The sequence below is a fragment of the Callorhinus ursinus genome, unplaced genomic scaffold (assembly GCF_003265705.2).
Source record: "Callorhinus ursinus isolate GAN/ISIS: 27379988/994484 unplaced genomic scaffold, GSC_fseal_2.0 scaffold62, whole genome shotgun sequence".
NCBI classification, from domain to species: domain Eukaryota; kingdom Metazoa; phylum Chordata; class Mammalia; order Carnivora; family Otariidae; genus Callorhinus; species Callorhinus ursinus.
This window is the reverse complement of record NW_027397124.1, coordinates 4,389,536-4,415,458: the sequence shown is the minus strand read 5'-3', so window position 1 is coordinate 4,415,458 and position 25,923 is coordinate 4,389,536. Positions and strand designations below refer to the sequence as shown.

Sequence of the window (25,923 nt, the reverse complement as noted above, 5' to 3'; positions counted from 1 at the left end):
TAAAGTATTACTTGTTTCAGAGGTACAGGTCTGTGATTCAACAGTCTTGCACAATTCACAGCGCTCACCATAGCACATACCCTCCCCAATGTCTATCACCCAGCCACCCCATCCCTCCCACCCCCACCACTGCAGCAACCCTCAGTTTATTTCTTGAGATTAAGAATTCCTCATATCAGTGAGATCATATGATACATGTCTTTCTCTAATTGACTTATTTCGCTCAGCATAATACCCTCCAGTTCTATCCATGTCATTGCAAATAACAAGATTTCATTCCTTTTGATGGCTGCATAATATTCCACTGTATATATATATACCACTTCTTCTTTATCAATTCATCTGTTGATGGACATCTTGGCTCTTTCCACAGTTTGGCTATTGTGGACATTGCTGCTATAAACATCGGGGTGCACGTACCCCTCCGATCATTACATTTGTATCTTTGGGATAAATACCTAGTAGTGCAATTGCTGGATCATAAGTTAGCTCTATTTTCAACTTTTTGAAGAACCTCCATACTCTTTTCCAGAGTGGCTGCACCACCTTGCATTCCCACCAACAGTGTAGGAGGGTTCCCCTTTCTCCACATCCCGGCCAGCATCTGTTGTTTCCTGACTTGTTAATTTTAGTCATTTTGACTGGTATGAGGTGGTATCTCCTTGAGGTTTTCATTTGGATTTCCCTGATGCCAAGCAATGTTGAGCACTTTTTCACGTGTCTGTTGGCCATTTGGATGTCTTCTTTGGAAAAATGTCTGTTCATGTCTTCTGCCCATTTCTTGATTGGATTATTTGTTCTTTGGGTGTTGAGTTGGATAAGTTCTTTATGGATTTTGGATAGTAGCCCTTTATCTGATATGTCATTTGCAGATATCTTCTCCTATTCCCTCAGATGTCTTTTGGTTTTGTGGACTGTTTCCTTTGCTGTGCAAAGCTTTTTATCTTGATGAAGTCCCAATTGTTCATTTTTGCCCTTGCTTCCCTTGCCTTTGGTGATGTTTCTAGGAAGAAGTTGCTGTGGCTCAGGTTGAAGAGGTTGCTGCCTGTGTTCTCCTTTAGGATTTTGATGGACTCCTGTCTCACATTTAGGTCTTTCAACCATTTGGAGTCTATTTTTGTGTGTGGTGTAAGGAAATGGTCCAGTTTCATTCTTCTGCATGTGGCTGTCCAATTTTCCCAACACCATTTCTTGAAGAGACTGTCTTCCATTGGACATTCTTCCTGCTTTGTCAAAGATTAGTTGACCATAGAGTTGAGGGTCCATTTCTGGGCTCTCTATTCTGTTCCATTGATCTATGTGTCTGTTCTTCTGCCAGTACCATACTGTCTTGATGATGACAGCTTTGTAATAGAGCTTGAAGTCTGGAATTGTGATACCACCAGTTTTGCTTTTCTTTTTCAACATTCTTCTGGCTCCTCAGGGTCTCTTCTGGTTCCATACAAATTTTAGGATTATTTGTTCCATTTCTTTGAAAAAAGTGTATGGTATTTTGATATGGATTGCATTGAATGTGTAGATTGCTCTAGGTAGCATTGACATCTTGACAATATTTGTTCTTCTAATCCGTGAGCATGGAATGTTTTTCCATTTCTTTGTGTCTTCCTCAACTTCTTTCATGAGTATTTTATAGTTTTCTGAGTACAGATTCTTTGCCTCTTTGCTTAGATTTATTCCTAGGTATCTAATGGTTTTGGGTGCAATTGTAAATGGGATTGACTCCTTAATTTCTCTTTCTTCTCTCTTGTTGTTGGTGTATAGGAATGCCACTAATTCCTGTGCATTGATTTTATATCCTGCCACTTTACTGAATTCCTGTATGAGTTTTAGCAGTTTTGGGGTGGAATCTTTTGGGTTTTCCACATAAAGTATCCTATCATCTGCAAAGAGTGAGAGTTTGACTTCCTCGTTGCCGATTTGGATGCCTTTGATTTCTTTTTGTTGTCTGATTGCTCTGGCTAGGACTTCTAATACTATGTTGAATAGCAGTGGTGATAGTAGACATCCCTGCCACGTTCCTGACCTTAGGGGGAAAGCTCTCAGCTTTTCCCCATTGAGAATGATATTCGCTGTGGGTTTTTCATAGATGGCTTTTATGATATTGAGGTATGTTCCCTCTATCCCTATACTCTGAAGAGTTTTGGTCAAGAAAGGATGCTGTACTTTGTCAAATGCTTTTTCTGCATCTATTGAGAGAATCATATGGTTCTTGTTCTTTCGTTTATTAATGTATTGTATCACATTGATTGATTTGCGGATGTTGAACCAACCTTGCAGCCCAGGGATAAATCCCACTTGGTCGTGGTAAATTATCCTTTTAATGTACTGTTGGATCCTATTGGGTAGTATTTTGGTGAGAATTTTTGCATCCATGTTCATCAAGGATATTGGTCTGTAATTCTCCTTTTTGATGAGGTCTCTGTCTGGTTTGGGGATCAAGGTAATGGTGGTCTCATAAAATGAGCTTGGAAGTTCTCCTTCCATTTCTATTTTTTGGAACAGTCTCAAAAGAAGAGGTATTAATTCTTCTTTAAATGTTTGGTAGAATTCCCCTGGGAAGCCATCTGGCCTTGGGCTTTTGTTTGTTGGGAGATGGTTGATGACTGCTTCAATTTCCTTAGTGGTTACAGGTCTGTTCAGGTTTTCTATTTCTTCCTGGTTCAGTTTTGGTAGTTGATACATCTCTAGGAATGCTTCCATTTCTTCCAGGTTATCTAATTTGCTGACATATAGTTGCTCATAATATGTTCTTATGATTGTATTTCTTTGGTGTTGGTTGTGATCTCTCCTCTTTCATTCACGATTTTGTTGATTTGGGTCATTTCTCTTTTCTTTTTGATCAGTCTGGCCAGAGGTTTATCAATCTTGTTAATTCTTTCAAAGAACAAGCTCCTAGTTTCGTTGATCTGTTCTACTGTTCTTTTGGTTTCTAGTTCATTGATTTCTGCTCTGATCTTTATTTTTTCTCTTCTCCTGCTGGGTTTTGGCTTTATTTGCTGTTCTTTCTCCAGCTCCTTTAGGTGTAGGGTTAGATTGTGTATTTGAGACCTTTCTTGTTTCTTGAGAAAGGCTTGTATTGCTATATACTTTCCTCTTCGGACTGCCTTTGCTGCATCCCAAAGATTTTGAACTGTTGTGTTTTCATTTTCATTGGTTTCCATGAATTTTTAAAATTCTTCTTTAATTTCCTGGTTCACACATTCATTCTTTAGTAGGATGCTCTTTAGCCTCCATGTATTTGAGTTCTTTTCGACTTCCTTCTTGTGATTGAGTTCTAGTTTCAAAGCATTGTGGTCTGAAAATATGTAGGGAATGAGCCCAATCTTTTGGTACCAGTTGAGACCAGATTTGTGACCTAGGATGTGATCTATTCTGGAGAATGTTCCATGGGCACTGGAGAAGAATGTGTATTCTGTTGCTTTAGGATGGAGTGTACTGAATATATCTGTGAAGTCCATTTGGTCCATTATGTCATTTAAAGTCTTTATTTCCGTTTTGAGCTTTTGCTTAGATGATCTGTCCATTTCAGTGAGGGGGTGTTAAAGTCCCCCACTGTTACTGTATTGTTATCGATGTGTTTCTTTGCTTTTGTTTTTTAATTGGCTTATATAATTGGCTGCTCCCATGTTAGGGGCATAGATATTTACAATTGTTAGATATTCTTGTTGGGGAGACCCTTTAAGTAGGATATAGTGTCCTTCTTCATCTCTTATTATAGTCTTTGGCTTAAAATCTAATTTGTCTGATATAAGGATTGCCACCCCAGCTTTCTTTTGGTGTCCATTAGCATGGTAAATGGTTTTCCACCCCTCATTTCAATCTGGAGGTGTCTTTGGGTCTAAATTGAGTCTCTTGCAGGCAGCATATGGATGGGTCTTGTTTTTTTTATCCAATCTGATACACTGTGTCTTTTAATTGGGGCATTGAGCCCATTTACATTCAGGGTAACTATTGAAAGATATGAATTTAGTGCCATTGTATTGCCTGTAAGGTGACTGTCACTGTATATTGTCTGTGTTCCTTTCTGTTCTATGTTACTTTTAGGCTCTTTCTTTGCTTAGCGGACCCCTTTCAATATTTCTTGTAGGGCTGGTTTCGTGTTTGCAAATTCCTTTAGGTTTTGTTTGTCCTGGAAGCTTTTTATCTCTCCTTCTATTTTCTTTTTTTTTTTTTTTAAGGATTTTTATTTATTTATTGAGAGAGAAAGACAATGGTAGAGAGAGAGCATGAGAGGGAAGAAGGTCAGAGGGAGAAGCAGACTCCCTGCTGAGCAGGGAGCCCAATGCGAGACTTGATCCTGGGACCCCAGGATCATGACCTGAGCCGAAGACAGTCACTTAACTGAGCCACCCAGGCACCCTCTCCTTCTATTTTCAATGACAGCCTAGCTGGATATAGTATTCTTGGCTGCATATTTTTCTCGTTTAGTGCTCTGAATATATCATGCCAGTCCTTTCTGGCCTCCCAGGTCTCTGTGGATAGGTCTGTTGCCAATCTAATGTTTCTACCATTGTAGGTTACAGATCTCTTGTCCCGAGCTGCTTTCAGAATTTTCTGTTTTTGAGAGTCATAAGTTTTACTATTAGGTGTTGGGATGTTGACCTATTTTTATTGATTTTGAGGGGTTTCTCTGTGCTCCTGGATTTTGATGCCTGTTTCCTTCCCCCAATTAGGGAAATTCTCTGCTATAATTTTCTCCAATGTACCTTACCCCCCCCCTTTCTTCTTCTTCTGGGATCCCAATTATTCTAATATCGTTTCACCTTATGGTATCACTTATCTCTCGAATTCTGCCCTCGTGAAGCAGTAGTTGTTTATCTCTTTTTCTTGGCTTCTTTATTTTCCATCATTTGGTCTTCTATATCACTAATTCTCTCTTCTGCCTCATTTATCCTAACAGTTAGAGCCTCCGTTTTTGATTGCACCTCATTAATAGCCTTTTTGATTTCGACTTGGTTAGATTTTAGTTCCTTTATTTCTCCAGAGAGGGTTTCTCTAATATCTTCCATGCTTTTTTCAAGCCCAGCTAATATCTTTAAAATCGTCATTCTGAACTCTAGTTCTGACACCGTACTAATGTCTGTATTGATTAGGTCCCTGGCAATCGGTACTGCCTCTTGTTCTTTTTGTTGAGGTGATTTTTCCGTCTTGTCATTTTGTTCAGAGGACAATAGATGAATGAGAGAACAAAATGCTAACGGGGTAACAACCACCCCAGAAAAATATACACTAAACAAATCAGAAGAGACCTGAAACCAGGGGAAAAGAAAGGGAAAGAAAGAAAAAAGAAAAAGATAAAAAAGAATATGATCAGGCTGGTGCATAGATCAGTGCCTCACACTAGATTTTGGGCATATTTTGGTCTGTTAGAAGAAAATGCCTCCCAAAATTTTAAAGAAAGAAAAACTTACATATGTACAAAAATAAGGGTTAATACGATGAAGGGATGGAATATGAGTGTAAAGATGAAAAGGAATTGATAAGAAATTGGTTGAAAAAAAGAAGGGGATTTAAAAAAAAAAGAGAATGTGATCTGTCAGGAGACTAGAACAAAGCCATACACTAGAGATTTAGGGTATATTTTGGTCTGTTAGAAGAAACTGTATCCCAAAATTTTAAAGAGAGGACAACTTATATATATATATATACCAAAAAGAAGGTAACTACTCTGAAGGGATAGACTATGACTCTAAAAATGAAAAATAAAAAAGATTTTTTAAAAATGGTTTGATAAGATGTTGGTTGAAAAAGGGAAAAAGAAAAATTCAAAAAAGAAAGAAAATTAAAAAAATTAACTTTGAAAGACTAAAGAATCAGGGGGGGAAAAGCCATGAATTCTATGAGCTGTATTCTCCTCATGCTGGCGTTCTGCTGTTCTCATTGATCAGTAAACTTGGTCTTGGCTGGCTGTTCTTGCTGGTCTTCTGGGGGAGGAGCCTGTTGCCATGGTTCCCAAATGTCTTTGCCGGAGGCAGAACTGCCACACCCTTGGCGGGGGCCAGGCTAAGTAATCTGCTCCTCAGATTTGCTCTCAGGAGCTTTTGTTCCCTGCAAGCTTTCTGCACAGCTTTGGAGGACAGGTGTGAAAATGACGGCCTCCCAATCTCTGCCCCAGAGGAGCTGACAACTCTGGGCCCCACTCTTCAGTGCGCCCCCAGAGAAAAGCAGTCAGTCACTCCCGTCTCCCCGGTCTCCCTGCACTCCGTGCTCACCCAGCCTGTGACCGAGCATTTCTATCTCTGGAACCCGACCCCGCATGGAGTCTCCAAACCCAGCAGATTCCTGTGGTGCGCTCCCATGCCACTTCTCCCCAGGGGAGAAAGGGGAGTCTCCCTGGATCCGCAGCTTATTGGGTCCCTGCTGGAAGAGCAGTGGCCCAACTGTGCTGTGGATCACAGGTTATGGCAACCCCAACCTGAGAGCCCACTCCTCAGCTCTGTCTCTGCAGCTGGCTTCCTGCTTCAATCCCTGGGAGCTCTCCTGCACTCAGCACCCCCCAGTCTTCCTGTGACCCTGAGGGTCCCGAGACCACACTGTCCTGGGAGGGTTCCACCCCTCGCTTAGCCACTGGAGCGACGTCCCTCAGCAGAGCTGACTTCTAAAAGTTCCCATTTTGTGCTCTGCTATCACTTGCCAGAATCGGCCGATGGAGGCCCCCTCCCCCACCGTCTATCCTCCCGAATATCGCCTCGGATTCACTTCTCTGCACGTCCCACCTTCCAGTAAGTGGTCGCTTTTCTGTTCAGAGAGTTGCTACTATTCTTTTCTTTGATCTCCTGTTGAGTTCATAGGTGTTCATAATGGTTTGATCCCTATCCAGCTGAATTCCTGGGACCAGATGAAATTTAGGTCTCCTACTCCTCCGCCATCTTGCTCCTCCCCGCTATTCTTTATACATCTCTATATATTATGTCTTTATATCACATCAGTGATGTTGAAGACTGTCATGTAGAATGTCATCAACATCCTTATTATCAAAGCTGTTAATATACATGCTCATAAGGATACTATTATACTCTGTGTTTTAACATAGTGATGACTAGAAAGAATCTTAATCAAAAGTGTATGACAAATGATGCAAATTTAGCAAGACTTATAAAATATATTTAGGTTGTTTTTGATAATTTACCAAAGATTGGGGATTGGGCAAATCATTATTATTTTCTGTGTGACTATAGGCTGACTTTCATCGACTTTCTTCTCCTCTTCCTCCTCCTTTTCCTCCTCTACCTCTTCTTTTCTTTTATCACTCAAACAGACATCAGGCCTTGAAAGTAGGCCTGTTTCCACTTCTGAGAGATATCTGTTTGGCTGATGTGAGCTTGAACAGTACTGCTTGCATACCTTTCTAGTATTTTTCATTCTTGTCCCCCCTCAGCAGAAGTATTATGGTGTTATGCCATGACTGTCCTTTATGGTTGTGGGAGCCAATTTAAGTGGGAAAAGCTTGCATGTGGGAATATAGTTATAAATAAACTTTGTATTATATTCTCTGTATTGTATTTAAGGCCTTGTTCTTGATATTGCCACACATTTTCTCTCTTGTTATAATAGGATCATTTGCCTGTGTAGAATCAAGTGATTAATATCCCCTAATAAAAATTTCAAAATCTTTAAAAGCATTTTGCTTTCTACTTATAGCTGTGTGGTAATATTAGCAATAGGAGTGGTGATTTGTGTATAGCTGCAGGTATGGTTGTAAAAAGGCATCAATTTATATTATGTGCTTGAACAATTGTTATGCTTCAGTGGCCAAAAAATGACAACAGTCCTCTAGGATATGTCTTCAAAAATGGTTTACAGAAGAGTGTTAGACTATTTTATAACTAGTTTTTTTAAATTCAAATACCTGATAAAACTAATAAATCATGTTTGAGGTTGAGATAGCCTTAATTTAGGACAAGCAGCCACCTATTCTCTTTACTTTAATATTGGAATCCATTTTATAACACTATACAAGTCTGTTTTTCATTAATTATCTTTTTAGCTATCAGTTATCTTACACTTTTGTTCTCAGAATTGTCCTCCATATCTCTCTTTTTTATAATCCAAAATCAGGTGTTTGAAATTCATCCTAAAGTAACAGATTAGGATTGGTGACAATAGTTACGTTGTAAAATTTTGCATCTGTGTGACCAAAATTTAAATTATTTTTGGCACTGCAATAAACCTTAGGCAAATTATACTAACTGGAATAATAGCTGTATAAAACAAAAACCATCAAAATCTGTTTCATTTGATAGGGCTAGAAAAGCTGTGTTAAATTCTATAAAACATGGGTAATTGTAGTTGGATCATTTAAATTATCATCTAAACTGGAATGCTGGGACAAGCATACACTGAGACTGTGCGGACAAACCATGATATATGGTTACTAGTTCTGGAACCCTAATAAGCTGATCCTGCCAACAGGTGAAGAATAAATACTTACTAACTTGAAGAAAACTAACCCAGAGCTTGGAAATTGACCCTTGTGGAAGACAGTGATCTTTTAATATTAAAACCACTATAGAGAAATTTTCATTTTTATTTTCATTCTGAGATGAAATTGTGGAAAGATAACTTTGGAATAAATGTGACTAAAGGGCATCCTCTAAAACATCTTGTGCTCTACTTTGCCTGACCAAATATTTTTTGTTCTTGCCTGTTATGATCTTGAATAGCTCTTATGTTAAGTATTTTAAATGTTACTTAATTCTGTATATCTATTTTAAATCCCAAAAGATATATTATCTCTGACTTGTTATCTAGCAGCAACTTCATATTTGTATTACCATTAAGTAATGAATAATTATGGTTGCTTATTTAATATTCTTATAGATTATGAAAATGATTCTTCAATTACAAATAAAACATTTTCTTCACATAATCTAATACCAGATGTTTTGTAATTCTAAAGCTCAGAGAAGAAAAGAGCTAGCTCTGCTCTTCCAGATCTTTCACAGATCCTACAGTCTCAAGATGGATCAGCTTTTTTAAGGAGTTCAAATGAAGTTTCAGCTAATAAAGACCTACCCCATATACTTCCATTAAAGACCCAGGATAAATCCTTAACAAGACTATTATCAAACGAAGAGATTGGAGACTTACTGTCTGTCAAAACATCACTTCAAGGGGATGGAACAACAACAGTGTCACTCATTTCACATCCTTTTCTTACCAGAAAAAAGCCAATGGGTAGTGATATCTCAGAGGTAAGATATAGTACAATAATTTGAAAGCTGTTCACTTTGAAATGCTAGATTCCCTTAATATTTTAAGTAAATGTTAATTAAAACTCATTAATATTTTCTTATTTAAAAGGAGTAAAAAGCTTGCCTTTTAATATAATCTATTTTATATTTAGGATGTTTAAGGTATATTTGAGAATCAGAGTGATATTTTAACATAAAAAATTCTAAGCTCTATCGACAAAGAAGTTGTGGCTTAGATTGAGTTTTAATGATAAAATATATACAATTCCTAGCTGAGATAGGGAAATTTTCATTTCAGGTTTATCCAGAAAAAATATTTTTATATAGTAAGGTAACTGTGAAAACAAAGTTCTTTTGAAATGACTTTATATACCTTAAACAAGGCCTAGAAAATTATTAGAATTGCTTTTGTTAAAACAGTATTTGATTAGAAAAACTCTTAAAGCAAAAATGCTGGGGAAAAAAAGAAATGATAAAAAGGCTATATATAGGAGCGCCTGGGTGGCTCAGTCGTTAAGCGTCTGCCTTCGGCTCAGGTCATGATCCCAAGGCCCTGGGATCGAGCCCCGCATCAGGCTCCCTGCTCCGCGGGACGCCTGCTTCTCCCTTTCCCACTCCTCCTGCTTGTGTTCTTTCTCTCACTGTGTCTCTCTCTGTCAAATAAATAAATAAAATAAAAGGCTATATATATTTGACATATATCTACAATACACTTTTATCATAGAATTTATTAAAGTTACCTTAAAAAGGATTTCATGAGCCATTTGAGTTGGTCTAGAGATTGAATCAGACTAAAATGTAAGTCTAAAGTAGAATCATAATCATTATTAACATGATTTATTTAGAATTATTTATGAGGAGAATCACAATATAGCTTGGGTTCCCTCCACATGAGTGTTCCCAAATGCCTTTCAGATCCATTAATTGTTCTCATGTTTTTATTTGATGCATTCGGGATATAAAAGTAAAACATTTATGCAATGACATTGTAGATAATGAATAAAAATTCTTGCTCTGAGAGAAGGTAATTAGAGTTCCAAGACATATAATTTGAAATTACTTATTATAGTTTTTGTCATTAAGGCTGCCGTTGGAGAAGAGAAATTACAAAGTAAGACTGAAAAACAAACTTACCAAGAAGCAAGAGAATTTCAAGGTAAAATTATTTTCTGTTTTGTAAGGTAAAAATGTGAATGATTGTGTCTTCCCATGGTATAATTATAAATAAATGAAGAGAGAACATTATTATATATGGAAATAACTCCTTGGACAGTCATCACATAATATGGAAATCTATTGACCAGTATGTAAAAATTAATTTGGTGAGTTAGCTTTACCCAGAGTTTGTTTCAACTAAGATCTGTGTAAAAGGGCAGTGATAGCTTTGCCTCAACCAAATAATAGTTTTTGGCATTATGAATTCTTAACATATCATGCCAAAAACTCATCAGGGTACAGCAGGAAAAAGATGATTTGTGGTATAAATAATTCATATTTTAGCTAGATTCTTTAGGTGTTTTATATATTTTAAAACAGGGTGCCTGGGTGGCTCAGTTGATTAAGTGACTGACTCTATTTCAGCTCTGGTCATGATCTCAGGGTTCTGGGATCGAGCCCCGCATGGGGCTCTGTGCTGGGGGGGTGGAGCCTGATTAAGATTCTCCCCCTGCCTCCCACCCCCAACTTGAACGTGTTCCCTCTCTCTTAAAAAAAAAATATATATATATATATAATATATATATTAGATATCTATATTAAAACTGATAAATCTGTTCTTCCCTTCCAACATATATAACTTTTATAATCAACCCATATCTTACAACATTGGCTTGAACTTTCAAAATAAAATTAAATGGTTGTGATGTAGAGTGCAGGAGAATTACTCTTCTATTGTGCTTTGAGTTGAGAGTTCCTCTGCTTATAACTGTTATAACCTATGTTACCAGGTTATCTGAGATAAGTATTCCTTATTATGATCAGGATGTTTTCTTTTATTCAAAGTTTATTACAAATTTTAACCAGCAGTTGGCCTGAGTTTAATCAATCTACTAAAATTTTTATTGTGGTAAAATATATATAACATGAAATTTGCCATTTTAATCATCGTTTAAGTGTACAATTCAATGGCATGAATGACATTCACAATGTTGGGCAACCATCACTACCTCTAGTTCCACAACTTTTCATCACCTAAAAAAGAAATTCATTAAGCAGTAACTCCCATTCCTGCCCCTATCCAGCCCCTGGTAATGTCTAATTTACTTCTATCTCTCTGAACGTGCCTATTATATCTCATATGAGTGAAATTATACAACATTTGTCCTTTTGTAGCTGGCCTATTTCACTTAGCATAATGTTTTTAAGTTTCATCAATGATGTGTCAGAACTTCCTTCCTTGTCTAAGGGCTGAATAAGATTCTGTTGCGTGTGTGTGTGTGTGTGTATCACGTTTTGTTTATCCATTTACCTGCTGATGCACATTTGTGTTGTTTCTGTCTTTTGGCTATTGTGAATAATGCTACAATGAACATGGTGTATGGGTAGCTGTTTAAATCTGTTTTCAATTATTTTGGGTAGGCATGTAATTGCTGGATCATATGATAATTCTAATTTTAGCTTTTGGAGTAACTGCCCAACTGTTTTCCACAGTGGCTGCACCATTTTATACTTCCACCAGCAGTGTAGAAGGATACACATTCTTGCCAACACTTGTTTTCCTTGCTCTTTTAATTGTAATAATTCTAGTAGGTATGAAATATATCTCATTGTGATTTTGATTTGCATTTCCCTAATTACTAAAGATGTTAAGCATTTTTTTATGTGCTTATTGGTCATTTGTATATCTTCTTTGGAAAAAACATCTATTTTTTTCAAACAATGCAGGGATAAGTCAACTTATCTATTCAACTCCTTCACCATTTATAATTGGGTTGTTTGTCTTTTGTTGCTGAGTTTTAGAGGTTCTTTATATATTCTGGATATTAAACCTTTTGTCAGATATATGGTTTACAAATATTTCCTCTCATTGGGTAGGTTATCTTTTCACTTTCTTGAAAATGTCCTTTGATGCATAAAAATAATTTTATGAAGCTCAATTTATCTGTTTCTCATTTTGTTGCTATGCTTTTGGTGTCAATATCTGAGAATCAATTGCCAAATCTAAGATAATAGAGATTTATCCTTCTTCTAAAAGCTTTATGGTTTTAGCTCTTATATTTAAGTCATTGATACATTTTGAGTTAATTTTTGTATATGGTGTGAAGTAGTGATACATACAACTTATTTTTTTTTTTTTTGCCTGTGGAAATTGACTTATCCCTGCATTTTGTTGAAGAGGCTCTTCTTTTTCCACTGAATTGTATTGGCACCCTAGTCAAACACCAGTCAACCCCATGTATGTGTTTATTTCTGTGCTCTTAATTGTATTCCACTGGTATAAATATTTATCCACATGTCATTATCACACTGCATTGATTTACTTTAGCTTTGTAGTAAGTTTGGAATGGGGAAGTATGAATTCCTAAATTTTGTCTTTTTCAATACCGCTCTGGCTATTTTAGACCTCCTGCAACAAATTATGAATTTTAGGATCAAATTTTTTCATTTTTTCAAATAGGCTTTTGGGATTTTCATAGAGAATGCACTGAATCTGTAGATCACCTTGGGAAGTACTGTCATCTTAATAATATTAAGTCCCCCAATTCATGAACCCAGGAGGCCTTTCCATTTTATTTAGGTCTTATTTAGTTTATTATAACAATATTTGATAGTTTTCAGTGTATAATTCTTGGGCAATATTATTCCTAAGTATTTTATTCTTTCTGACATATTGTGATGGAATTTTTTTTTTTAATTTCATTTTCAAATTACTCATTGCTGGTGTTTAGAAATACAACTGATTTTGTATGCTGATCTTGAATCCTGAAACTTTGCTGAATTTAACTTTAATATTTCTGTATGGAATCTTTGGGATTTTCTAAATATATGATCATGTCATCTGTGAATAAAGATAGTTTTACTCCTTTTCCAATTTGGATACCTTTTATTTCTTTTTATTTTCTAACTGCTTTTGCTCAAAATTCTAGTACAATGTTGAATAGTACTGGTAAAAACAGACATCTTTGTCTTGTTCCTGTTCTTAGGGAGAAATGTTTCATTCTTTCACCATTGAGTTGAATGTTAGCTGTGGGTTTCATAAATGCCATTTGTCATGTCCAATTGGTGTATAATGTTCAAGTCCTATATTTATTTGTGGATCTTTTATCTGCTTGTTGGCTTCATATATTTTGGGGTTCTTTTTTGTGTGTGCATATGGTCATAGTTGTTACATATTCTTGATGAATGACCCTTTTGTCTATATATAATGTGATTCTTTGTCTCTTGCAACAGTTTTTGACTTAAAGTCTATCTTGTTTGATATTAATAAAGCCACCTATATTAGGATTCCCCAGAGAAATAGAACAAATAGGATATATATAAATATTGATATAGATATATAAAAGGAGATTTATTGTAATAATTGGCACATGCAGTTATGAAGGCCAAGGAGTCCCATGATTCACTATCTGCAAGCTGGAGAACCAGGAACACTGGGGGTGTAATTCAGTTTGAGCCCAAAGGCCTCAGAATTGGGAGGCTGTAGATGGTGTAAGTCCCAGTCTCAACCTGACTCCCTAGAACCAGGAGTGCCAATGTCCAAGGGCAGGAGAAGATGGATGTCTCGGTTCAAACTGAGAAAGAAAATTCACCTTTTCTCCATCTTTTTGTTCTACTTAGGCCCTCAGTATCTTGGAGGATGTGCACCCACATTGATGAGGGTGATCTCAGGCTATTGATTCAAATGCTAATCTCTTCTGAAGATGCCTTCACAGACATCCTCAGAAATAATGTTTTACCAGGTATCTGGGCATTTCTTAGCCAAGTCAACACATAAAATTGATCATCACACCACTTCCACTCTCTTGGTTACTATTTACATAGAGTTCCATCCCTTCACTTTCAGTCTATTTGTCTTTGCATGTAAAATGAACCTCATATGCACAGCATCTAGGAGATTATGCAGTTTTTTTTTAACCTATTCTGCTGCTACCTGTCTTTTGATTGGATAGTTTAATTCATTAATTACTATTAAGGGAGAAATTGTCAAGTTTAGATTTGTTTTCTGTATGCCTTAAACCATTCCCCCTCATTTCCTCTATTACTGTATTTTGTTTGGGGACCTGAATCAGCCAAGACTGCACTGAATTCACTGGTGAGACAGGACCACTGGCCTTGCTCTGTAGACAGGAAAAGCCATGGGGTGTACTCTCTGTTCGAGTGCCACTATAAGCAGGGCTGTTGGATGAGCTACATGGCTTTCCATGTGGTATGGTTAGGTTGGACTTAAGGCTGTATTCAGCAGTGGGCAGGGTGACAAATTATTTTCCCTGCACAGGCACAGGGAGAACCAGCTTCATGGCCAGAAAGGCTCTTTGTGATCTTGGCTCATGCTAACCCATTTTGCAAGTTCCCTGGCTAAATAGGACCACTTGCTTTGCTCTGCAAACTATCAGATCTACCTGTCGGACTCTCCGCTTGAGTGTTTCTGGGCTGTGCAGATTATCAAAACTGCTGGTTGGGCCTACAACTTGGGCACTGAAGTAGGAAATCAGTCTGCCTAGATCTGAGAGCTGGTTGCTACAAGTCCCTCTTCACTTCCCCATCACAATCAGATTCCCAGTGGTCAAACCCTGCGTATTCCCTTGAAATCCTCATGATGTGAGACTGCACTGGGGATTCCTAATAAATAACTCACAATGCTAGTGAGCTTGATATCCACCCTGGGTTCTTTTTTTTTTCCCCCAAAGGAGGAATGATAAGCTTAGAAGAGACCTCTCAGTGTGATGTTGCACTGGCCTGAGGGAGGGGCATTGTGGTCAGTGTGTAACCCCTTCTCTTATTCTTCTAAGTGGTCTGTCTTGGTCTCTGTAATGCTTTAGCCTCATCCCCATGTTTTAGGATTTTCTCACTGGTGTCTGTCTGTGAATAATTATTTGTCCTTCTTATGAGGGACAGCAAAGTCAAGAATGACCTATGTCGCCATCTTGGTGATGTCACTTATGTTAATTGTTTCTTTTGCAGTGTAGAAGCTTTTAAGTTTGATGTCCCACTTACTGATTTTTTCTTCTGTTGCTTGTGCTGTTGATGTCAAACTCAAAAAAATCATTGTCAGACCAATGTTGAGGAGTTCATATATTCCTGTTTTCTTTTAGGAGTTTTATAGTATCAGATCTTATGTTTAAATCTTTGATCCATTTTGAGTTAATTTTTGTGAGATGTGTAAGTCAGGGGTATGATTTCATTTTGTTTGCATGTGGTTATCTGGTTTTCCTAGCACCATTTGTTGAAGAGACAATCATTTCCCCATTGGATGTTCTTGTCTCCCTTGTCAAATATTAGAGGACCATATATGCAGAGGTTTAATTCTGTGTTTTCTATTCCATTGGCCTATGTTTATTTTTATGCAAGACCATACTGTTTTATTTACTATAGTTTTGTAGTATAGTTTGAATCAGGAAGTGTGATGCCTCTTCTTTCTCATGATTGTTTTGTTATTGGAGTTCTTTTGTTGTTCCATACAAATTGTTGTATCTATTCCTATGAAAAATTACATTGGAATTTTGATAAATATTGCATTGAATCTATAGATAGTTCTGGATAGCATGGACATTTAAACAATATTGACTCTTCTGATTCATAAACATGGATTTCCTTCCATTTGTTTGTATCTTCTTCAATTTCTTTCAACAACTTCTTGTAGTTTTAATTGTACATATTTTTTACTTCCTCTGTTAAATCTTCTCCTAGCTGTTTTATGATTTTCAATGCATTGTAAATAGGATATTTTACTTTATTTCTTTTTCAGATATTTCACTATTAGCATACAGAACTACAACTTACTTCTGTGTATGGATCTTATATCCTGCAGCTTTACTAAATTTATTGATCATATTCCACAGTTTTTAGTTTTGGGGATTTTCAATATACAATTGACCCTTAAACAATGAAAGGGTGTGGCACCAAACCCCTGTTCAGTCAAAAATCTGTGTCTAACTTTTGACTCCCCTAAAACTTAACTATTAATGGCCTACTGTTGACCAGAAGCCTTACCAATAACATAAACAGCCAATTAATACATGTTTTATATGTTATATATATTATATACTATATTCTTACAATAAAGCAAGCTAGAGAAAAGAAAATGTTAGGAAAATCATAAGGAAGAGAAAATAACATTTATATCACTGCATTTATAAAAAAAAATCTACATATAAGTGGACCCATGCAGTTCAAGCCATGTTGTTCAAAAGTCAACTGTACAAAATTTTACCATCTGCAAATAATGAAAATTTTAATTCTTTCCTATTTGGATGCCTTTTATTTCTTTTTCTTGCCTGATTGCTCCAGTTAGGACTTCCAGTACTGTACTGAATATTGGTACACTTGTATTGTTCCTGATCTTAGAGGAAAAGCTTTACATTTTTCTTCATTGAGTATAATGTTAGCTATGGGTTTGTCATATGTGACTTATGTGCCTTCTATACCCAAGCTTCTATGCCTAAGCCATTGAAAGATTTTATCGTAAAAGAATGTTGTTTTTTGGGGCGCCTGGGTGGCTCAGTTGGTTAAGCGACTGCCTGTGGCTCAGGTCATGATCCTGGAGTCCTGGGATCGAGTCCCGCATCCAGCTCCCTGCTTGGCGGGGAGTCTGCTTCTCCCTCAGACCCTCCCCCCGTCTCATGAGCTCTCTCTCTTTCTCTCTCTCAAATAAATAATAAATAAATAAATAAATAAATAAAATCTTTAAAAAAAAAAAGAATGTTGTATTTTGCCAAATGCTTTCCTGCATCTATTAAGGTGATCATATGATTTTTATTTTTCATTCTATTAAATGAATTGTGATATATCACAATAATTGATTTATGTATGATGAACTATCCCTGCATCCCAGGGATAAATTGCACTTGGTCATAGTGTCCTGATCCTTTTAATGAGTTCTTGAATTTGGTTTGCTAATATTTTGTTGTCAGTTTTTGCATCTATACTCATCAGGAAAATTAGTCTGTAGTTTTCTTGTACTGTCCATATCTGGCATTTGGAATCAGGTAATACTAGACTCCTACAATGAGTTGGGAAATGTTCCTTCCTTCTTAAATTTCTGAGAATGATTGGCATTAGTTTTTCTTTAAATGTTTTATATAATTCACCACTTAAACCATCTGGTTGTGGGGTTTTCTGTGTTGGGAGGTTTTTGATTACTATTTTAATATCCTTACTTTTTATTGGTCCCTCAGATCTTCTGTCTCTTCCTGCTTCAGTCTTGATCGGTTGTATAATTCTAGGAACTTATTCATTTCTTCTAGATATCTAATTTGTTGGCTTATGATTGTTCATAGTAGTCTCTTATGATCCTATGGATTTTGGTACTGTCAGTTGTAATTACTCCTCTTTCATTTCTGATTTTATTTATTAATCTTTTTTTTTTCTTAATTAGTCTTGCTAAAGGTTTGTCAATTTTGTTTATGTTTTGGAAAAAACTGTAGATTTCTTCTATTGTTTCTCTGGTCTCTATTTCATCTATTTTCATTCTTACCTTTATTATTTCCTTACTTCAGCTGTGTTTGGGCTTAATTTGTTGTAGTTCTTTGAGGTGCAATATTAGATCATTTGTTTGTTATCTTCCTAATTTCTTAAACAGTTGACCCTTGAACAGCATGGGTCTAATATCATGCAGATTTTTTTGATAAATGCAGTACAGTACATATATGTATTTTCCTTATGATTCCTAAACGTTTTAAAATTCCAGTTAGTTAACTTACAGTATAATATTAGTTTCAGATGTACAATATAGTGATTCATACATCATCAAGTGTTTATCACAAGTGCTCTCCTTAATCCCTATCACCTATTCACCTGCCCACTGCCCTCTGGTAACCATGTTTGCCCTCTATAGGTAAGAGTCTTTTTCTTGGTTTTCCTCTTGCTCTCTTTTCCCCTTTGCTTGTTTGTTTTGTTTCTTAAATTCCACATGTGAGTGAAGTCATATGGTATTTGTCTTTCTTTCTCGGATTTATTTTGCTTAGCATAATACTCTCTAGATCTATCGATGTCCTTGAAATGGCAAGATTTCATTCTTTTTTATGGCTGAATAATATTCCGTGTGTGTGTGTGTGTGTGTGTGTGTGTGTGTGTGTGTGTATACACATATATTACATTTTCTTTATCCATTTATCAGTTGATGGACACTTGGACTGTTTCCATAGTTTGACTATTGTAGATAATGCTGCTGTCTCTTAAGTCCAGTTAGTCCAATGTGTCATTCAAAGCCATTGCTTCCTTTTTGATTTTCTGTTTAGATTAACATAATATAATTTTAAAAAATACAAGAAAGAACAAAGCCATTGCTTCCTTTTTTATTTTCTGTTTAGATGATCTGTCTGTCGATATAAGTGGGGGCTTAAAATCCCCTACTATTATTATATTATTATTATTAGTTCCTTTATGTTTGTTATTAACTGTTTTATGTATTTGGATGCTCCTATGTTGAGGGTGTAAATATTTACAATTACAATCTTCTTGTTGGATTGTTCCTTTTGTAATTAGTGTCTTTTTTTTGTCTCTTGTTATAGTCTTTATTTTAAAGTCTATTTTGTCTGATATAAATATTGCAACTCGAGCATTCTTTTGACATACATTTGCATGATAGATTTTTTTTTTCCATCCCCTCACTTTCAATCTGCAATTATCTTTAGGTCTAAAATGAGTCTCTTGTAGGCAGCATATATTTGGGTCTTGTTTTTTTTTTCTTCATCCATTCTGTCACTCTGGGTCTTTTGGTTAGTGTGTTTGGTCCATTTACATTCAAAATCATTGTATTCGTATTTTGTATTTGTATTTATTGTTATTTTGTGGTTGTTTATGTAGTTTTTCTCTGATCCTTTCTTCTCTTGCTCTCTTTCATGGTTTGCTGGTTTACTTTAATGATATACTTGGGTTCCCTTCTCTTTATTCTTTGCATATATATTAGTGTTCTTTTTTGGATTTAAAATAAGCAGTATATTAATTAAAGACTTTTTTACAATACAGGCAGTTTTTTAAAACTTAGTGGAATTTTTTTCATTTTTAAAAAACATTTTTTATAATTCCAAAAATAATTTTGGCAGTCATGGGGAAGGGTAGAGGCGCTTATTTCAGGGTCTCTGATTAGTGCCTTCTGTCTAGTCCAGTCAGGTAAGTAAAGGTTCATGAGGGATACATTTTAAGAAATCTAGATGATGAAAATAACATTAGACTGGGATCATACCATCTAAATAAAAGAAAGTTCAAGAACCAAGATATATAATTAGACCATACTCATAAGATCCTACTCTTAGTAATAGAAATACCTAGTATATGCAATATAAAAATAATTCTACCATTTATTTAACACCTATCATTTGCCAGGCACAGTGCTAAGTGCTTTATAAACATGATTTCTAATTCTAAAAACCATCCTTAAATAGATGGTTAAAGCTTTTTTTGAAACAGAAGAAGAAAATCAAGCTTATTAAAGTTTAATGACTCCTATAAAGCCATACAGCTGGTAGGTGTTAGAACTGTGGTTTGACTCCAAGTTTTTCTTCCACACAATACCTACTGTATAGAAAATTAGCAGAACAAGTTGCTGTTATTATTTTTAAAGATTTTATGTGTGTATGCATTTAGCCTGAGCAGGGGAGGGGCCAAAGGAGAGGGAGAGAGAGATCTCAAGCAACTCTGGGCTGAGTACAGAGCCTTATGCAGGGCTCAACCTCAGAATCCTGAGATCATGACCTGAACTAAAATCAAGAGTCAGACACTTAACTAGCTGAGCCACCCAGCTGTCCCTGCTGCTATTATTATTTTAACCAAATTTCATTTGTAAAATCCCATACATGGCCTACCATTCTGATATGGCAATATGTAATTTTCATCAGATTAATAAATAATGAAGGAAATCCATTGTGTTCTTATTATGAGTTTGGAAAACAGTGTTGTTACGGATAACAGTAAGCTATTCTTTTTTAAAATTTTTATTTTTTATTTAAATTCAATTAGCCAAGGTTTAGTACATCAATAATAAGCTATTCTTGTCCTGAGTTCCAATGATTTAGAACCTGTTACTCAAGACCAAAAGCTCTCTGATTCAAATATAAAACACAGTATTCTATTTAGTCACAAACACAAAGATCCAAAATGCCATTTTTGAGCCGTTTCTGCATAACAGTTCAGCCTGCATTCATCCCTTCTAGAGATATATTAAACTAAGAAGTCCTTGAAGAATTTACATTGTTAACAGAATTCAACATTATGCTAGAGCATACACAGATACAGGAAACAAAGCAAGGTCTTTCCACATAGCATAAGTCCTTACAATGATTTTGTCTTAAGTCAGTGTCTCTTCATGCCACACATATTCCCCAATGTCTGCTTGATGAAATACCAGAATCACCATGGAATCTACTTTCCTGCAGTCTTGTGCAGACTTTGCTGCCACCCCAAAATTCAAAGGGATGTCTGTCATGGAGAACACCACCTCTCCTTGGTACTGAAAATTATTTTCAATGATTCAACCTGGTCTAGATTTCAACACATTTTTCCCTTACAGGAAGGACTGCTCTGCTCCAGGCTTTATTCACACTTTATACTTGGCATAGGCTGCAAGGTAATCCAGAATTGTGATGTGCAGCTGGATCTTGTCAGTCTTAGTGAGGTATTCTGTGACACCAGCTTTTCCTTAGAGATGTTGGTGGCCAACTTCAGAATCTTCTCATTCATGTAGTACCCCTAGTCATTGTGTGGCTGAAACAGTAGTTGCCATTGGGCCTGTTGACCAGTAGCTGAAGATTCTCCCAAATGTATTTCGCTATCATCTCAAATGTTATGTGGGTCCCTTTTTCAATCAAAGACTGCATTTTCCCACTGGGTTGCAACACTGAATCTGCATGACTCAGTGGCTAGAAACAGAACTATTAGTGGTTTTTGACTAGTGGTTAGAACATCTTCTGTATGTAGCCGTCTATATTAAGTTGATGGCCACATAAGTTTGAACCCATTGTTTACTCCTCTTCCACCCACATTTTAGATATATGGGGTTATATTTTACATTATTTTGTTAACCTCTTGACTGATTTTTTTTTTACAGAAAGCTTATTTTAACAGATTTTGTTTTCTACTTTTCTACTTTTATGACTTACATATGGTCTTTCCTTTTCACTCAAAGAGTCCTCTTTAATATTTCTTGTAGGGCTGGTTTAGTGGTCATGAACTCCTTTAGTTTTTGTTTGTCTGAGAAACTCTATCTCTTCTTCTATTCTGAATAATAGCCTGGCTGGAGGGGGTGGGGCTTGGTGTAAGAAAAGTTAAGTAGTGAATGCCTGCAGTGCTGGTTCTCACAGGTGACAGTGTGTTTATGCTAGGAGGCGGGGATGGGGAAAATGGCACCTGCCAGCTCCTTTGTTCCCAGAGAAGTCCCTCAGCAAACTCTGAGATCAGTAACTCTCCCTCCCATAAGCTCTTGGTACCTTTCAAACTGTTGCTACCAAGCTGTATGTCCATGGGCTGTTTGCTAAGCTGGATATTTAAAGGTGGGACTCAGCCTCTAGTTGCCCTCCAAGCTCTCCTAGAGCCCAGCCTACTGATTTTTAAAATTCCAGGCCTTAAGTCCCACTGGTTTCCAGCAGCTCATGTGTGGGCTTTCAGATGGAGTTTACAATGCATCAGTGGGAATTGAATCCATTTTGTGCCCTCTGAGAATCCTTTCTGCCACTCTTGTGATCTCTCCCTTTTTGTCATCATGGACCTCCTTCCTCACTACTATGTATACTATAAGAAAGAACTGATTCTCTTTGGCAGTGTCCCATACAGCCAGGGGACCTCAAGTGCCCCTCACTGTCTAGTAACTACCATTATCTTTTCTTCTATTCCCTTATCTTCTTATCTCTGTTTTTATGAGTTTGACTTTTTAAAAAACTTCTACATGTAAGTGAAACCATACAGTATTTGTCTTTCTCTGTCTGGCTTATTTCACTTGCCATTCTGACTCCAAACTCATCCAGGTTGTCACAGATGACAAGATATCCTTCTTTCCAATGATCAAATATTCCACTGTATGCCTATACTACATCTACTTTATCTACTGAGGGACACTTGGGTTGTTTCCATGTCTTCGCTATTGTGAATATGCTGGAGTGACCATGGGTGTGAAGATGTCTTTTTGAAATACTTATTTCAATCACTTTGGATTAATGTCCAGGAATGGGAATGCTGGATCATATGGTAGTTCTATTTTTAATTTTTTGAGGACCTTGCATACTATTCTCCATAATGACTGTACCAGTTTCTATTCCTATCAACAGTGTAGAAGTGTTGTCTTTCTCCACATCTTTGCCAACACTTACATCTTATCCTTTTGACAAAGTGCATTCTAAAAGGTAATATCTTGTTGTGGTTTGATTTTCATATCTCGGATGATGTTGAGTACCTTTTTTTATTATTTAAATTCCATTAGCCAACATATAGTATATCTACATTTTTTGATGTAGTGTTCAATGATTCATCAGCTGTGTGCAACACCCAATGCTTATCACATCATGTGCCCTCCTTAATGCCAATCACCCAGTTACCCCATCCCACATCCCCCTCCCCTTCATCAACCCTCAGTTTGTTTCCCATACTTAAGAATCTCTCATCGTTTGTCTTCTTCTCTGATTTCTTCCCATTCAGTTTTCCCTCCCTTCCCTTGTGGTCCTCTGCATTGTTTCTTATATTCTACATATGAGTGAAACCATATGATAATTGTCTTTCTCCAATTGACTTATTTCACTTAGCATAATACCCTCCAGTTTCATCACAGTCAATGTAAATGGTAAGTATTCACCCTTTCTGATGACTGACTAATATTCCATTGTATATATGAACCACATCTTTATTCATTCATCTGTTGAAGGGCATCTTGGGTCCTTCCACAGTTTGGCTATTGTGGATATTGCTGCTATGACCATTGGGGTGCATGTGCTGCTTCTTTTCACTACATCTGTGTCTTTGGGGTAAATACCCAGTAGTGCAATTGCTGGGTCATAGGGTAACTCTATTTTTAATTTTTTGAGGAACCCCCACACTGTTTTCCAAAGTGGCTGTACCAACTTGCATTCCCACTAACAGTGTAAAAGGGTTCCCTTTTCTCCACATTCTTGTCAACATTTATTGTTCCCTGTCTTGTTAATTTTAGCCATTCTGACTGGTCTAAGGTGGTATCTCATTGTGGTTTTGATTTGTATTTCCCTGAGGCCAAGTGATATGGAGCATTTTTTCGTGTCTGTTGGTCACTTGTATGTCTTCTTTGGAGAAGTGTCTGTTCATGTCTTCTGCCCATTTCTTGACTGGAATATTTGTTTTTTGGGTGTTGAATTTGAGACGTTCTTTATAGAACTTGGATACCAGCCCTTTGTCTGTTGTGTCATTTGCAAATATCTTCTCCCATTCTGTAGGTTGCCTTTTAGTTTTGTTGATTGTTTTCTTTGCTATGAAGAATCTTTTTACCTTGATGAAGTCCCAAGAGTTCATTTTTGATTTTGTTGCCCTTGCCTTGAGAGACGTGTCTTGTAAGAAGTTACTGCAGCTGAGGTCGAAGAGGTTACTGCCTGTGTTCTCCTCTAGGATTTTGATGGATTCCTGTCTCACATTGAGGTCATTCATCCATTTTCAGTTTATCTTTGTGTATGGTGTAAGAGAATGATCCAGTTTCATTCTTCTGCATGTGGCTGACCAATTTTCCCAACACCATTTATTTAAGAGATTGTCCTTTTTCCATTGGATAGTCTTTCCTGCTTTGTCGAAGATTAGTTGGTCATAGAGTTGAGGGTTCATATCTGGGCTCTCTATTCTGTTCCACTGGTCTATATGTCTGTTTTTGTGCCAGTACCATGGTGTCTTGGTGGTCACAGCTTTATAGTATAGCTTGAAATCAGGCAGTGTGATGCTCCCAACTTTGTTTTTCTCTTTCAACATTTCCTTGGTGATTTGGGGTCCTTTCCCTTTTCTTTTGGATAAGTCTGGACACAGGTTTATCAATCTTATTAATTCCTTTAAAGAACCAGCTTCTAGATTCGTTGATCTGTTCTACTGTTTGTTTCTATCTCATTGATTTCTGCTCTAATCTTTATTATTTCTCTTCTGCTTGGTTTAGTCCTTATTTGCTGTTTTTTCTCCAGCTCCTTTAGGTGTAAAGTTAGCTTGTGCTTTTGGGATTTTTCTAATTTTTTGAGAGAGGCTTGGATGGCTATGTATTTCCCCCCTTAGAACTGCCTTTGCAGTATCCCACAGGTTTTGGACTGATGTGTTTTCATTCTCATTCATTTCCATGAATTTTTTTTTTAAGTTCTTTAATTTCCTAGGTGACCCATTCATTCTTTAGTAGGGTGGTCTTTAACTTCCAAGTGTTTGTTTTTCTTCCAAATTTCCTCTTCTGATTGAGTTCCAGTTTCAAAGGACTGTTGTCTATGTAGTGAATAATCTCGATGTTTTGGTATCAGTTCAGGCCTAATTTGTGACTCAGTATTTGGTCTATTCTGGAGAAAGTTCCATATGCACTCAAGAAGAATGAATATTCTGTTGTTTTAGAATGGAATGTTCTATATATCTGTGAAGTCCATTTGGTCCAGTGTGTCCTTTAAAGCCTTTGTTTCTTTGTTGATATTCTGCTTAGATGATCTGTCTATTGGTGTGGGTGGGGTGTTGAAGTCCCCTAATATTAATGTATTAATATATTATTATCAATATGTTTCTTTACTTTGGTTATTCATTGGTTTATGTAGTTGGCTGCTTCCATGTTGGAGACATAGATATTTACAATTTTTAGATCTTCTTGTTGGATAGACCCTTTAAGTATGATATAGTATCCATCTACATCTCTTATACAGTCTTTGGTTTAAAATCTAATTTGTCTGATATGAGGATTCCTACCCCAGCTTTCGTTTGAGGTCCATTAGTATGGTAAATTGTTCTCCACCCCCTCACTTTCAGTCTGGAGGTGTCTTTAGGTCAAAAATGAGTCTCTTATAGGCACCATATGGGTGGTTCTTGCTTTTTTATCCAATCTGATACCCTGTGTGTTTTGGTTGGGGCATTTAGCCCATTTACATTTGGAGTAACTATTGAAAGATATGAATTTGGTGCCATTGTATTACCTGTAAAGTCCGTGTTTCTATAGATTGTCTCTGTTTCTTTCTGGTCTATGTGACTCTTGGGGTCTCTCTTTGCTTACAGTACTCCCCTTATTATTTCTTTCAGGGCTGGCTTGGTGGTCATATATTCTTTCAGTTTCTGTCTGTCTTTGAAGCTCTTTATCTCTTCTTCCATTCTGAATGACAGCCTTACTGGATAAAGTATTCTTGGCTGCATGTTCTTTTAATTTAGTACCCTGAATATGTCTTTCCAGTCCTTTCTGGCCTGCCAGGTTTCTGGGGATAGGTCTGAGGCTATTCTGATGTTTGTCCCTCTGTACATACGTAAGGAACCTACTCTCCCTAGCTGCTCTCAGGATAGCTTCTTTTTATCTAAGATTTGCAAGCTTCACCATTATATGTCAGGGTCTTGACCTATTTTTATTGATTTTGGAAGGGTTCCTCTCTGTCTCTTGGACATGACTGTTGTTTCCTTCCCCAGATTAGGG

General features: G+C 36.7%; 1 protein-coding gene and 1 pseudogene across 13 annotated transcripts in view; one reads left to right on the top strand and one right to left on the bottom strand.

The window, feature by feature from the left end:
* The window catches only part of CCDC7 (coiled-coil domain containing 7), a 337,256-nt gene that overhangs the window by 152,402 nt on the left and 158,931 nt on the right, over positions 1–25,923 (top strand). For 11 of the 13 annotated variants that reach the window (XM_073885468.1, XM_073885465.1, XM_073885467.1 and 8 more), the window contains 2 exons: positions 8,900–9,194; positions 10,278–10,350. In XM_073885468.1, coding sequence (XP_073741569.1) covers positions 8,900–9,194; positions 10,278–10,350 — 368 coding nt within the window. Of the gene's footprint in view, positions 1–8,243; positions 8,263–8,899; positions 9,195–10,277; positions 10,351–25,923 lie in introns of those variants that run through there. The other 2 variants (XM_025885868.2, XM_073885471.1) reach the window with 2 other exon arrangements.
* LOC112834409 (60S ribosome subunit biogenesis protein NIP7 homolog) lies at positions 20,638–21,166 on the bottom strand (annotated as a pseudogene).